At 29.1% G+C, this 16,421-nt stretch overlaps 1 protein-coding gene across 8 annotated transcripts in view; it reads left to right on the top strand.

The window, feature by feature from the left end:
- Positions 1–16,421, top strand: part of LOC107436595 (paired box protein Pax-6) — a 124,157-nt gene that overhangs the window by 50,645 nt on the left and 57,091 nt on the right. For 6 of the 8 annotated variants that reach the window (XM_016048362.5, XM_016048361.5, XM_071177517.2 and 3 more), the window contains one exon: positions 1,082–1,135. The exons of the other annotated variants lie outside the window; for them this stretch is intronic. In XM_016048362.5, the coding sequence (XP_015903848.2) occupies positions 1,082–1,135 (54 nt within the window). The remainder of the gene's footprint in view (positions 1–1,081; positions 1,136–16,421) is intronic. 8 annotated transcript variants of the gene reach the window in all.

Genomic DNA, 16,421 nt, shown 5'->3' with positions numbered 1-16,421 from the left:
AATATGTATACATTTTTTTGGTTGGATACAATATTTTACAAAAGCTGTATAAATACTATCTATGAATTTTAAGAATTACTGAAATTGTTAAAGTGTTAAGCACATCTTTTCTTGGAATAAATGTGCAAAAATCCTTAATTTTAATGAGATAATAATTAATTTTATAATTTTGTTGCGAGAATGTGCTACGTGTGGATAAAAAAGAACTTTTAAAGCCTGTAATCTAAAGATTTTAACCGTGAATTTTTTAAAATGATTTTCGATATAATTCCTCCAAGATGCTTTTATTAATGTTTTTAATTAAATGAATATTATTTTTGTCTCCTTTTCTCTTATCTTGCAGTCCAAAATTATTGAAATCGTGTTATTTAACTTGTAACGCAGTATTATCATACAATAAAAGTTAATTGCACATAAGTTTGCTATAGTTCAATTAATTACATTTTAATTACAATAAGCTCATAAACATAGCTAATTAACAAAGATAATAAGCATAGATAATATACTATTAATTATATTTATTAACTTTGTATACCATTTACAAATATTATAATCAAACATAATATTATGTTTAGCAAATCGAATCTTCTTACAACTATTCCATAGAAGTTATTTTTGACAAATTTAAAAATAAATATATTTCGTGTTTAAATGTTTTCCTCTGCATGTTATCCTATTAAATTATAAAAAAAACTAAAAAATTGTTTTAAAAAATTGAATATAATTTTAAACTTAAAAAATGCTTATAAATGAAGGTAAACTATCTGTATAAAAATTTAATAATGATAAATTTTCGTATATTTTTACTCTTCTTAGATAACATGCCTTAAATAAATTTATAGAAATGGAATAGTCAACAGTAAAACCGATTATTGCTTTAAAAAAACAACTCAATTTTGAATTTTACTAGAAAAATAACTTCAAAATTTGTTCCAGTTCTGTAATAGAATAATTTTAATTGCATTTAACTGAATATAATTGTTTTAACATTGCTAAATTTGTGTTCATGCTTCTTATAAAAATGTTTTTTGTTTATTAATGTTAAAAAAGCGGTTGATATTATGCATGTAATCCCCTATAGATTCCAGACGAAGTGTATACAGCCCCATCCCCCTGATTGCCGTCCAAGATCCAGGTCAGTGATTTTGATTAAGATAATAAAATTCATGACCTGTTTCTGATATTTACATGTACTATTTTATAATAATCCAAATCCTTTCGTAAAAATTATTCAGATGTAAGTTTATAGCTTTTGTGCAGCATTCTTCCATATATTTAAAATATTTCTATTTTATTTACGGCTCTCATTTTAGTAAAAAAAAAATATTAAATATAGCCATAACTAGGAAGACTCTTAATAGTATAAGAAAGTTGACATGTTTTTTCTTCAAAATTTAAACAAATGTTGAAGATATTAAATTAAAATATTTAATAATGATTCAGTGAATGTTATTACAAATCCGACTTATAAATTCTTTTCGGTGTATTAAAAATTAAATTCAGAAAATTAAAATTTAATTTTTTGACTAAAAAAAACTTAGAACATTAGTTTTATTCATTAGGCATAAATATTCTTTAATTTGGCAAAAAACTTTTACTTGAGATCCGGACAATAAAACACAGCTTTTAAAATAAAGTTGGCGAAGCAAAAATTTTCACTTATCTAAGTTATATAGCTCCAATTTTTACATTAAAACTGAAAGCATATTTTAAATTATATTATCAATATAATTCAATGATATTTTAATTACATTACGCATTCCGCACACGGCTTGCACAGAACACGGTGCTGGCGTAAAATATCGTCAGCGGTAGACGGATCATGGATTAGTAGTCGTAAACCCAAAAATTGGGTCGGTTGTTCAACGACGGTTGTAAAATAAAATTCATATAAAACAGACGTGGTGGCTCAAGGGATAAAGCGTTCGCCTTCCAATAAAGTGAATAGGGTTCGAATCCCAGTGGTGGCGGGTCGATACAAATCCCTCACCCGACTGGCACGGACCGCAGTGCTGACGTAAAAATATCCTCAGTAGTAGATAGATCATAGGCTAGAGTCCCCTTGTCGTCAGGCTAATAGTAGAAGGTTTTCGTGGTTTTCCTCTCCATATAACGAAAATGCTGGTTAGTTCACTCAAAAAGGCCTCCACATAAATTTCTTCTTTTCTCCCAATTTCTCTCAATACTTGATTCAGGAGGTCCCTTGTCTTCTGAATTGGGTTCAAAATTACAAGGCTAGCGAGTTGAATAATTGTAGTCGTTAACCTAAAATTCAGTCGGCTGTTCAACGACTGTTATAAAATAAAATGCACTTAAAAGTTATAGAGCAATTAATGCATCTAGTCCAATCAAAATTCATATAATTTCGTAACTGTTGAATTCAATGCATGCTATATAAACAATAAAAAGTTTAATTTTCCCCCCTTCTAAATTGCAGCTTGGTATGTATGTTTAACATAATTCAGATTCAGATATATGCCTGTTTAATTCGTATACATTCTCATTGCCACATTTTACGAAATTATTATTATATGAAGGATACCCTTTTAAATACTTTTTAAACAATTAAAATCAAGCTAAAGTTCAAAAGATTTCATTATTGAAACATAGAGAAAGTCCACAATCTTGTGTTTTATTTACTTCTTTTCAGCATTGGCCGAAAGGTAAAATTACTTTTTAATTCAAGACAACTTTAAATAATTATGAATACTGTCAGGTATTAAACGCTTAATAAAAAACGTAGAATTTCTTTCACTAATTAAGGCTAGTTTGTCCCAATGCTTTGTTTACGAGTTCCCACACTTTCTGGTTTGAGTTCCAAACTACAAAGCTGCATAGTTTAACATTGATAGTTATAAACACAAAAATGGGTCGGCAGTTTTGACGTTGGTAAAAAAATAAAATTCAACTTTGAACGAAATGCATAAAATAGTTATTGTTTGTATTATGAATCTCTTCAGTTTATTGCTAGATTGCATGCATTATTTTTACGATCTATTTTTTTCTGTTAGCATTCAATGTTGAACAGTAGATTTTCCTGAAGCATTATCCTACGTGAACTAATGAGAATTATAAACAAAATAAAGCTTGCTGCGTTTTTTTATTTCTTTTATTTTTATTGAAGATAGATGTTTCGAAATCAGGAGGTAAAAAAAAATCTTCTTAACCCTTTTGTCGAGGAGAAAAAAAGTTAGTTGTTGTGATTATCGTATTTGAATGGTTTCATTTAATCTTTCATAGGTTATTGACCTCAAAAATACACACACAATTACACGTGATCACGTAAAACCAGAAGTGTTTGGCTAAATAAGAATAATAAGAATGGCATTTTGTTAGGACTATATTTTGAGGTGGTGAAGTGTTCTATTATTGAGGATCGATCCTAAATCAGTTTAATTTATAAATTCATTTACGTTGACTAAATTTGAAAATTTAAATCATATGTTACACTTTAATTATGTTTTAGATTTTAATATTGTTATAAAATATTTTACCTGTTTTTTTAATACTTTGCTCAGTGTTACATTTTGCTTTGACAAAAGCCGTGAGAAATAAATAATAAAACTTAAATTAAATTGAAATGAAAATAAAATAGTAAATAAATAAAATAGAAATAAAATTTCGGTTTATTATTAATACAAGTTGAATGTTCGGACAAACTGAGAAATTGCAAATGAGTGGCAAAATCGACTTTTATAACAATAATTAATTCTTTTGCATTGCCCAAGATCGCTAATACTCCAAACACTGCCCTACATATAATAAATATAATAAAATAAAATAAAATAAAAATAATGAAAATGAAATAAAATGAAATAAAAATAAAATAGTAAATGCATATGATAAAAATAAATATCTGTTTAATATAAATTCAAACTTGATTATCGAGAAAACTGTGAGAAATTGCAAACGAGCTGTAAAATTAATTTTTATAACACTAATCAATTTTTATATATAACATTAAACTTATTCAACTGTATTTTAAAAATAAAAAGTCAAATTTTAATTTATTCAAACTTAGTAATCTATGAAATTACAAAACTTCTTTTTAAAACTTGGTTTTGTCAAATATTATTCAGTTTCTCTTCAATACATTTTCGATATTTTTTTTCTTTATATTGAATTGTTTACAAATAATGACTTTCAAGAGTTCATTTAGTTACAGTCGAAAAAAAAATTTGTTTTTTTTTGACTTCTTGCATTAATCAACCTATTCTTTAAATTCTTTCACTAGAATTTTCTCGCTTCATTTTCATTTTTATAGGTTTATGATTAAGAGATAAAAATGAGGCACTTCAAATAAAATTCATCTTAAATAAATGTCCCCTTCTAAAAGAAAACGTCGTCGAGAGGAATGGAAAAGGGTCTTTTCTTTTCAAACACTACCCCCCACCTTATCTTATTCAAGAAAAAAAAAAATCGTATTAAAAAGATATCTCTCTGAAAAGATTAAAATGAAATGGAATTATTAATAACAGTGAAAACACATAGAGAATTAAAAAATAAAAATAGTGGACAAAATTTCGTTTTAGTCAAAAGAAAACGCGTTTTATTTATTTATTTTTTTTTAAAAAAGAAAAAAATTAAAGCGGCTCTTTTGAGATAACTTCTTTGCACATATTAATTTATGTAATTAATACATCTTTCTCAAGATTCTTGCTGAAGATTCTTTCATATTCAAGCATTTTTTTTTAATTATTGTATCTTTCCTCCTTTTTTTTTTATATCTCAGATTTTACGCGTAATAATAACTTTCTCCAGTTTCGTGCTAAAGTGGTATTTAAACGAAATTTTCAAGAATGTTAATGTAAAGTTATTGCTTGAAGGATTTATTTAAATATTTGTATTTGTTTTTGTATTAGTTGTGCTTTAGTGTGTGAACATTTTTCTGTTTTTATTCTTCTCAATTTATCACCTTTAATTTTCTTATGAATAAAATTAGTTTTTTTCTTTTTTTAATATTTTGATATATTTGATTTGAAATAATTTATATAAATGCCAGAAAAAATAGCAGCTTATGAAAAATATATATTTGTTTTTGTAATGACTTAATTAGTGTTTCCATACAAATTTTGCTAAAGATTTATTTTGCTCATATACTTAATTAAAAATTTTTTTTTCATTGCGACATATTCACAATTTATAAGACTAATTATGGGTTTATTTATTAACTTTGAAGATTTTTTTATGGATTTACAAACTCTTCCTTCGAATTAAAAGTACAGAACTTACTGAAATAGTTATGAAAAAATTTATGACTATAAAATCTATTTCATTTTGATTTTACATCTATAGTTTTTATCTGAATTTTATTATTAGTTATTATTATTACTATTATTTGTATACTTGTATCAACTCATTTTTTTAAAGTAGAAAGCAAAATTTAATAATTGTTTTTACTTTAAATATCATCAAGATTACAATTAAAAAAAAAATAAAATAAAAAAAAAAACTGAAGGCAATCTGAAATATATTTTTTTCAATGAAAGAAGTTTAGAACAGTTTTATTTTTACTCTATCATAATTATCATTTGTTCCTTCGTTTCGATAATTGTTTCATTCTATAATTATTTCGCTCAATGATTATTTAACTCAAAAATTGTTATTCTTATTGTTCAAAAGGAGTTTAATCCAGTTGTCAAGATCATAAATTTTACAAAGCTAAGATCATATAGATACCCACAGAAATACAAGTTTGTTTCATAAAAAAAAAAAAAAAAATTAAACTACGGTTTTATATATATATATTTTTACATTCGAATTTTTTTTTGCGATAAAATTTTTTTCATTCGTAATAATACTTATTATAATATTAATTGTTAGAAAGGCACAATTATCAAGATCAAAATTTTTATATTGCTAAGATCACACAATATTGGTAGAAATATTCTGTTTCCTCAGAAAATTCAAGAACAGTTTATTTTTTTCCAAACTAAATTATTATTTACTTTTTTTAAGAGAATGGATATTAACTATTTTGTTTGTAAAAAAATGCACTAGTTACTAACAATACTTAGGCCTTATAGAACAGAAATTGCATTTTGTTTCAATTCTTAAGAATAAATAAGTAATTTCTAATAATTCATATCTCTTTGTCTAGTTATTAATTTGTCTCTTTTCAATAATATGTTATTTGTAAATATAATTACATCGTATTTTAAAAGAAAATATATTGAAATATGTAATACCACCTTATTAATATAGATATATGAGACAAGTATAAATTCGGTAAGGGACTTACTGACACTGATCTATATATGAGCTATTGTTCAACATGTGATACTTAATTCGAAATAATTAAGTATCTTAACATATGATTCGCATTCTGCTACCAATAAATGCTTGCAGAAATGATGTTTTAATCACTGAATAAGTTTATGCTCAAGATGGTATGCTTACTTTGTATACATGTTAAACCAATTCATAAATAAAAATTTTTTTATAACAACATACTTCATATCTAATAAGTAAGCGGGCATTTCAAATCTGATAATTTTGCTCCTAAAGCTGCAGTTTTTCTTTTAAAATGACGTTTTATTTTTTGCCGAAATGCACAAGTTTAAAAACGTTAGATATAACAGTGGGACACGTACATATTCTCTTCTATTTTTTAGTGTTGCAAGGATTGATATCCAGTTCTTTATATTTTGGATACAAATTTCAAATTAATTAAAAAAAAATGTTGATCACTTTTTGAATGAGGTTTAAGTAGCATAAAACACAGTACTTAATGTATTTTGTAAAGAAAGAATTACATACGTAAAGAGAAAAGTCTATTTAATAATTAAATTTTTGGAAATATAATGTGAAATATATTCGGAAAAAAACATATACATTAAAGCAATATCTATTTTCGATCACAGAAAATGTAATAGAAAATATATTCCTATCGAAAATATGCTTATTTTTTCAGAAAAAATAAATCGTAAGAAAGGAAAATTATCGTAACCATTAATAATAATACGTAACCATTCGTAACCATTAATAACGTAAATAACCATTTTTAATTATCGTTATTAAATATATTCATTTACTGTAATATATGCATAAAAAATTGAATTATTTAAAATTAATTATTAATATATTTTAAAAATAGTATTCAATTTTAATTTTTATATTATTCCATAGACTTTTGAAGGAAATTTGAGAAATAAATTAAACTCCAATCATTTTAACTTTAACAAATATTTTATTATTTTTATTATTTTTCATTATTTTTCCTGTTTTAATTATTAATTTTATCATTCGTTCACAGTATCTAGCATGAAATTGCATTATATAAAATTGTTATACGAAACTTTTTTTTTCTTCCTTTATCTACCTCTTTTTCTTTTTTCCCTTCTTTTTTAAAGTATGAGTCTCAGAAATTGTTTTTTAAAACTATTGTTACGAAGACTGTTACGAAGACATTTTAACATGACGAAACTTTTGTTTATCCGTGAAATATATTCCCTTATCTTCCTTATTTATGAGAAGCCAACACAATTAGTTTTCCCCCTTTTTTAATTCATACTCATCGTGATTTCACTTTTTTAGTCATTATATTCTTATTTTTTCTGCCATTTCTGTCTTATTTCCATTCCTCTCTGGTGCTTTACATCCGTTTTTAATTAGAAAAATCTGCCACTGTTACCCGCTTCTTCCTGTACTTCTGCGATTATTGAAAATTAATCTGTCGCCAAGCGGTCGTCCTGGCGCGGAATTGAAATTAAAACAAAGGGTGTATATATCTACTGCTTCTGCACGCTTATAAGTTTCGTCCCTAAGTTATATACGTAGCTTTGTCGAGAAAGGCATACCATTCCCACTGAAGCATTCACTGAAAAGAATGAAACAGCTAGAAAAGATTATTTTCAAAACACGGGAAAATTAATTAAAATTCCGGGAAACTGTTCCCCTTTCTCCCTTCTCTCTAATAGAACGTATTGATTATCAGATTATATTGAAAATTTTCAATTTGAAGCGTTTCCAAGTGAATATTCAATTAAAAGAAAAGATAATTCGAAACTGAGTCTGAGTTTGTTTTGCAATACAATTAGTTCGTGTTTGCGAGAATTAACTAATATTTTTACCTGATCTTATTTAGAATATTTTGAAAACTTTGTTGCAATCGTGTAATTAATTTAACGTTTATATCTGATAACGTAGAAGGTGATTTCGTTTGATTCTTTTAGTACGAGCTCTTTTTTTTGAAATTATAATTTTATCATTAGTTCATACTTTAAAAGAAAATATTAAATACACACTACGAAAGATGCCTTCATGTTACTAAATAAATTTGAATAACAGCGTTTTAAAACAAATGATATACAGGGTGAGAACACCCTGACATATAATACAAAGTTTCAATCCTTTCTAAGAAATCAAAGCCAAACCTTCGAATAAAGACATTTTACTACCGTTAATATCTTTACAAATTTTTGAAATAAGCATTTTTGGAATTTATATAGAGCTGTAAACATGTCAAAAAATAATTTATTTGAGCCACAATTTACGTACTGATATTTTGTTTCATTTCTTGTTGAAGGATATTTTGAAAAAATCCAAGAGTTTAGAAAAATCCAAGAGAAAATAAAATAGCAAAGCAAATATTAAAACTCCATTGGATTCAAATCTGGTGAATAAGCCGGCAACTCTTTTGCTCTGAGAAAGTTATGAATATGTGCCATGTACAATTTTGAGTTCCTTTAGCTTTGTGAGATGCTATTAAAAGATTAATTTTGGGTTTCTAAAAATTTTTTATAGCCAATTAAGTATGAAATGTTCCGAAATGAACTATTCATTTGTTGAAATAAAAATTTTTGGTTTCAAATTTTGTCCAAGTTATTTCTTGTCATCCTGTAATTAAGAGAGACTAAAGGTAGTTTTTTAATCATAGATCTTCAATCTGTAACAGATTGTGCACTGGGTATATCCACGTGACACATAAACATATAATTTTAAATGACGAGCCTCCAATTTGCAATTTTTTTCTAGTGATCTCTCGCAATAAAGTTTATTTTTTTATTTTTTTAAACAGTCTCTTAAAGTCAGATTAAAAGACTACATCATTTTGTGACTTATTTCTTAATTTTAATTATTCACGTGGAGACTTACCGCATATAAACTTGATGCTTTATCTTTTTTCCATTAAGTTCTATTTTTACAGTCCTGATTTCTAAGTTGTCACTTCAGTTTGAACCTAGATGTTCTTATTTTAACCAGTTTGTCAACTTTTAACTTAATTTTATTGGCGGAATAGCAAAAGCAAGCTTCAAAAATTTATATCACCCAGTGACTGACTCTTATCGGAACTATAAAGTCCCATCGTCAATACCAAGACACAGAATTGTGTTTCCTGATGAAACAGATTAACTTTTAAGGCCAACAGATGGCGCTCAGACTGAACACATATAATGAATATTAATGTTTTTATTTTGTTTTAGTTTGATTTCCATAGCTTCGTTAAAGAAGATCGTTTTGTGTAATGTCCGTCCTGTCATTAAATTTGTTATTGTTAGAATTCGTTTTCTTTGAACACAAGCGAAGAAGATTTGCAGTAGCGAAGTCTGGTAAATAGACAAGATCCAGGTAGGAAATAATAATTGAACTTATTTCTATTCTATTTCTTCATGGTGCCGATAACACCGAGACTATTACTGTTTATTGCTTGTTGTTTATAAGAATTCGAAAACGAAAATGACGGACGAAGCGAAATTAAAAACTAGAAGAGGCGGTTTAAGAACAAGTGCCACTAAACTCATGACTAAAATTGACGAAGCTTTAGAAAATTTGAATTTAGAATATTTAGAAGTAGCACTTGTACAGCTAAACGAAAAAGAAAAACAAATAATTGAACTAGATAAACTCATTATTGATAAAATCGAAGACTGTAAACAAATAACAGCAGAAGTTGAATCAACTGAAGAATGTAGGGATAAAATTATTCTCTATAAGTTTAAAATTGAGAAAATTCTCAAAAAGACTGCAATCGAAAAAGAAACTGTTAGCGTCGAAAGCTCAAATACAACTGTTAGTGACTTATTCCAAAATTCAGAAGCTCAAATTAAAATTAAGTTACCTAAGATTTACATTGAAAAATTTGATGGCAATCCTGAGAACTTTCAAGAATTTTGGTCTCAGTTTAAGAACGCGATTCATAATAATCAAAATTTGAATAAAATCGACAAATTCACATACTTAAAAAGTTTACTGAAATCAAAAGCACAAACCGCGATACAGGGTTTGACATTGTCTGAGAAAAACTACGATATTGCAATTAATATTCTTGAAGAGCGATACGGAAAAAAAGAAATTTTGATTAGATCACATATTAATAATTTATTAAATTTGTCGCCTATTCGTAACACTTCTAACTTAATAGCGCTCCGCGAATTATACGATACGTGTGAAATTCAAATACGTAGTTTAGAATCACTTGGCATCGAACTTGAAAGTTACGGTAATTTACTTTTCCCAATTATAACTAAATTAATACCTGATAGTTTAATTTTAAATTATAATCGCGAATATAAAAACGAAACAGATTCATGGAACGTAACAAAATTGTTAGAGTATTTAAAATCCGAAATCGAAATAAGAGAAAGAACATTTTCATTTCAGAAAAAAGAGTATAATTCTTTTCAGGGTTATTCTAAAAATAGAAATGAAAGAGAATTTTCTGGTTTTGAAAATAATAAATTCCCAAAATTGAGATACGATAGGAATGTGAGTGCTGCTGCTTTAAATGTTATTAGCAATGAAACTAAATGTGTATTCTGTTCCAATGATCATAAAAATGATGAATGTAAATTAAGTGTTGCCGAAAAGAAACAATGTTTATTACGCCAAGGTAGGTGTTTTAATTGTCTAGAAAAATTTCATATTGTCAGGCGATGTGTTAAGAAACCTGCTTGTACTATTTGTAGTAAAAAACATAATGAAAACATATGCGATAAACTTTTAGAATCAAAACCCGAAGTTCCCCAAAATGAAACTATTGTGTCTTCTGTTGCAGAAAGTAAAAATTCGAGCAGTAATATTTTACTCCAAACCGCGACGGTAGTAGCCGAAAATAAAAACAAACGAGCTGAAATACGTATCTTATTTGATTTAGGTAGTCAAAAATCATTTATCGAATCGGATCTTGCTAATCAGTTAAAATTAAAAACGATAGGGAAAGAAACTATAAAAATATATCCTTTTGGTTCGATAGAACCCCAGAAAGAAACAATAGATCGTGTTTTAGTAAATTTAAGAAATATTCATGATCCTACGAAAAAGATACAATTAGAAGCGTTAACTACCCACGCTATTAGCAATGCAGTTATTCATCGGCCAGAGAGAGAAATAAGAAATTTATGCTGCGTAAACAATTTAACACTCGCAGATGAATCACCGTGGGAACGAAGTGAAAGTTCTCCTTGTGTCAGACTACTGATTGGCGCCGACAATTATTGGAATATTATTTCTGGTAATATATGCAGAATTCCACATACTTCTCTGGTTGCAATGGATAGTCTTTTCGGATGGGTCTTGAGTGGTTCGTCTTATTTAGAAAACAAAACAAAAAGTGAAAGCGAAATAAAAATGATGAAAGTAGTCGTAGATTCTTCGCGTGAAGAAAATTCAGATTTAATTCTGCAAAATTTTTGGAAATTAGACGTATTGGGTATCGAAAACGAAAAAAGGGATTTGTCTAAAAATGATGGGGAATGTATCTTACAGGATTTTGAGAAAAATATAAAATTTCAAAACAATAGATACGTGGTAAAATTACCGTGGAATGAAAATGCTGAAAATTTAGAAAATAATTATAAAATCGCGAAATACCGCTTAGAAAGTTTAGTTAAGAGATTTGATAAAGATAAGGAATATTACGATCGGTATAGGGATGTATTATCGAAACAGATTTGCGAGGGGATAGTGGAACCCGTTGAAATAAATGAAAAGGGTGAAACGAATATGGATAGAGAATATTATATGCCTCATCATGCCGTCATACGTGATGATAAAACTACAACGAAGTTAAGAATAGTTTATGACGCTTCATCACACTCGCAAAATAAATTATCATTGAACGATTGTTTACATTCCGGACCGAATCTGAATCCCGACTCTTTAAGATTACTTTTAGATTTCCGAAGCAAATCATTCGCGTTAACTGCCGATATAGAGCAAAGTTTTTTGCAGATATTGTTAGATGAAAGAGATAGAAATGCAGTTAAATTCTTATGGTTCGAGGATAATTTTGAAAGTAAAGAGAAGTTAAAAATTAAAATTTTTCGAATGACACGCGTATTATTTGGTGCTACTCCAAGTCCATTTTTATTGGCTGCAACGCTCAAATATCATATAAGAAAGTACGAACGTAAATATCCGTTAGCATATAAAATTTTAAATTCTAAATTGTATGTTGATGATTTGATTTTTGGATTAGATAACGAAAACCAATGTCTTTTAATTTATAAGGAAATAAAAGAAATTTTACGTGAAGGTGGATTTAATATGCGTAAATGGAAAACAAATTCGGAATCTCTTCAGATAAAACTAGATCAGTCCGAAAATTGTAACGAAAATTCAAATGAATCTTCTAAGGTATTAGGTTACGTTTGGAATTCGAAAGATGATACGCTAAAATTAGAATGTAAGTTTGCTGAATTAAGTAACAAATTTAATCCTTTAACTAAAAGATTAATTTTAAAAATTGCATCGAAAATATTTGATCCTCTTGGATTTATTAGTCCCTTTACGCTGAGACCAAAGATTCTTCTTCAGGATATTTGGGAACAAAAATTCAAGTGGGATGATCCTCTACCATTAAATATAACGAAAGACTGGAACAAATGGTGTGATGAACTAAAAGACTCAAATAACTTTGAAATACCTAGATTTTATCTGAAAAATGCTGAAGAAAAGGGAAATTTTCAATTTCATTGTTTCGTTGACTCGAGCAAACGAGCGTACGGTGCAGTCCTATATATTCGATATACAGACCATGATGGACATTTTCGAACATCGTTAATTTGCTCTAAATCCAGAGTTGCTCCTCTTCGAAAGTTGACACTTCCGAGACTTGAATTACTCTCAGCTGTAATTGGAAGTCGATTATTTGAATATGTAAAGAAAAGCCTTTCATCTGTGACAGACTATTCCGTTCGATTCTGGACAGATTCGATGATAGTACTTCACTGGATTCGTGGAAAATCTAAAAGGCTGAAAACATTTGTCCAAAATCGTGTGACTGAAATTCGTTCAAAAACTGACACTTCTTCATGGTCGCACTGTCCTGGTGACGAAAATCCGTCAGATCTGCTAACTCGTGGTGAATCCTTAAGAAATCTGCTTGACAAAGAATTGTGGTGGAGCGGGCCACCATGGCTGATAAAAAGTGAAGATAATTGGCCTAAGGAAAATCAAGAGCTTGCAACTATCGATAATGAAGAGGTTGACACGTCAGTAGTTCTTTCAATAGATTCAGAGATGGAGAAAATTATTAATATTGAAAGATTTGGAAGTTTAACGAAAATTTTACGTATCACTGCGTGGATAAGAAGATTTATCTTTAATCTTAAAAATAGAGAAAACAGAAAAACCGGAACTATTAGTTGCGAAGAATTACAATCAGCAGAAGAATATTGGATAAAGACAACTCAAGAAGAGCATTTTGGAAAAGAATTGAAGGCACTAAAAAGCGGAGAAGACATATCTTCAAAGTCAATATTGAAAAACTTTTTTATTTCGTTAGACGAAAATAACATCATTCGCTTGCAGAGCAGACTTCGATATGCTGAAATTAGTCACAACGAAGTATCTCCGATGCTACTGCCTAGTAGAAGTCACTTTACGAATCTTGTAATTCGCAGAAGTCATGAAAAATTAGGACATTCAGGAGTTGCTGACACATTAACAGACGTTAGAGAAACTTATTGGATTATTAAAGGAAGGCAGAGAATTAAGAGTATTATTTTCAACTGCAATCTTTGCAAGAAATTTCGAGCTAAGTCCTTTACCCAAGACGAAGCTCCTCTCCCTCCAGACCGCATTCAACAGGCTCATCCATTCGAAGTAACAGGAATCGACTATGCAGGTCCACTTTATGTGAAGAGTTTCAACGGGATAAAAAAAGCTTATATTTTGCTTTTTACCTGCGCTGTCACCAGAGCCGTCCATCTTGAGCTCACTGAAGATCTGACTACAAAGACATTCCTACTTGCTTTTAGAAAATTCGTATCCCGCAGAGGACTTTGTAGAAAACTATACTCTGACAACGCAAGAACTTTCAAAAGAGCAAAAATTGAGATAAATTTATTGTGGAAATTTTTAAAGGACAAAGAAATTCAGAATTATTTTGCCACTAAAAACGTAGAATGGAATTTCATCGTTGAAAGAGCTGCCTGGTGGGGCGGATTTTGGGAAAGACTGATAAAATCTACAAAAATTTGCCTTAGAAAAATATTGGGAAAAACATCTTTAACGTTTCCGGAATTAGAGACCATAATTATTGAAGTTGAAGCAATTATAAATTCCAGACCTTTGACCTTTGTCTACAGTGATATTGAGGAACCTGAGCCGCTAACACCTGGACATTTCCTCATAGGCAGAAGGCTTGTTGCTCTCCCACCTCCCACAGCTTCGACTCAATCAACTTCTAGCAAATCCAATCTAGAACAAGGATGGAAGCAAAAAAATTCCCTCTTAGAAAGAATATGGAAAAAATGGAAATCTTCGTATCTTCTAGAACTAAGAACAGCCCACCAGTTAAAGAGACAGAAAGAAAATGTTCTACCAACCAAAGACTCAACCGTCCTAGTGTACGACGAGAAACTTCCTCGACTCATGTGGAAAATGGGGATTGTCACCGGTGTCCATCCTGGACGTGATGGAAAGACTCGATCGTGCACAATTAGACTTTCTAATGGAACTAATTTAAAAAGACCAGTTCAACTACTATATCCTTGTGAACTTGGCTAAGACTCAAAAGGACCGAAAACTGTTTGTCCAATGGTCCTTTGGGGCCGGAGGATGAAACAGATTAACTTTTAAGGCCAACAGATGGCGCTCAGACTGAACACATATAATGAATATTAATGTTTTTATTTTGTTTTAGTTTGATTTCCATAGCTTCGTTAAAGAAGATCGTTTTGTGTAATGTCCGTCCTGTCATTAAATTTGTTATTGTTAGAATTCGTTTTCTTTGAACACAAGCGAAGAAGATTTGCAGTAGCGAAGTCTGGTAAATAGACAAGATCCAGGTAGGAAATAATAATTGAACTTATTTCTATTCTATTTCTTCACCTGACTCTAATGGTGGTTTGCAGTACACTGAACTAATCTTATATTTTCTGACTCTTATCTGTACTACATTGAGCAACATCAACAATAACGAGATACAAACTTCTACTTCTTAAATCTAATGATGGCTTACAGTAAACTGAACTAATAATTTTACATTAATTGACTTCCATTGTTACTATATTAAGCATCATCAACAATACCAAGGCACAAACTTCTGTTTCTTAGATCTAATGATGGTTTACAGTGTACTGAACTATAATCTTATATTGCTATTCTAATCTTCATAACTAAACCCATATCAAACCACATACTCAAACTAATCTTCCATATTAATGAAGACACCGTCACAATAAGTCATAGTTTAGTAAGTTATTAATATCATAGTCACAAGCTATATTACTATTATCTATGACAACCACTCCTTCTGTTTTGTATCGGCATTTCTCTATTGCAAAACAGTTGCTTCTTAATCGATAATTTAATTCATAAAACGAGTTTAATAGTTGCACAAAAAATTAACAATATCTTATGGAAAAATAATGGAACCAATACATATATATGAACACCTTCTAGCAAAATGGAAAAGAAAATTAAAAAGAAACTTGTTCGCTTTGTGTCAAAACAGAACTGGAAAACAAGAGAAAAGTACGTTATCATTCCACTTCACAACTGTCATTTCGATTTTCGATGAACAGCGCCTGGAGAAGTTATGTTCTACCATACATGATAACTTTTTTTTCTCTCCATAGAATCTTTGGATTCTTGATGGTGGAGGGAGCAGAAATAGCCAACGGTCAAGCAGTGATTGCTCCCTCTCTAAGCTCCAGGTTCGGACTATCCCCAAGAGGTCAAAAGGCTAGCAATCGCTGAAAGGGTCTTATGTGAAAAAAGACGATTGGGAACTATCCTCCTTAGAGGCTTTTTGGAAAGAAAGACGTGATAAATGATGGAACTTGTTGCGAAAGTTGTTTTGATGAAATATATACGCGTAAAAGTTCGCGTTTGTCTTAAAGAATGATTAAAAAATACCAAAATGTGATATAAGATAGTTAAGAAAAAAATTTGATAGATATATTTTTCAGCTGTATGCTGAAGTAAAAATGTATTGGGAGCAATTTTACTATTTGTATATTATGTCTGAAATA

The sequence above is a fragment of the Parasteatoda tepidariorum genome, chromosome 2 (genome assembly GCF_982258835.1).
Source record: "Parasteatoda tepidariorum strain Cologne lab strain chromosome 2, Ptep-v5.0, whole genome shotgun sequence".
Classification (NCBI taxonomy): Eukaryota; Metazoa; Arthropoda; class Arachnida; order Araneae; family Theridiidae; genus Parasteatoda; species Parasteatoda tepidariorum.
This window is presented reverse-complemented; position numbering and strand designations above follow the sequence as displayed.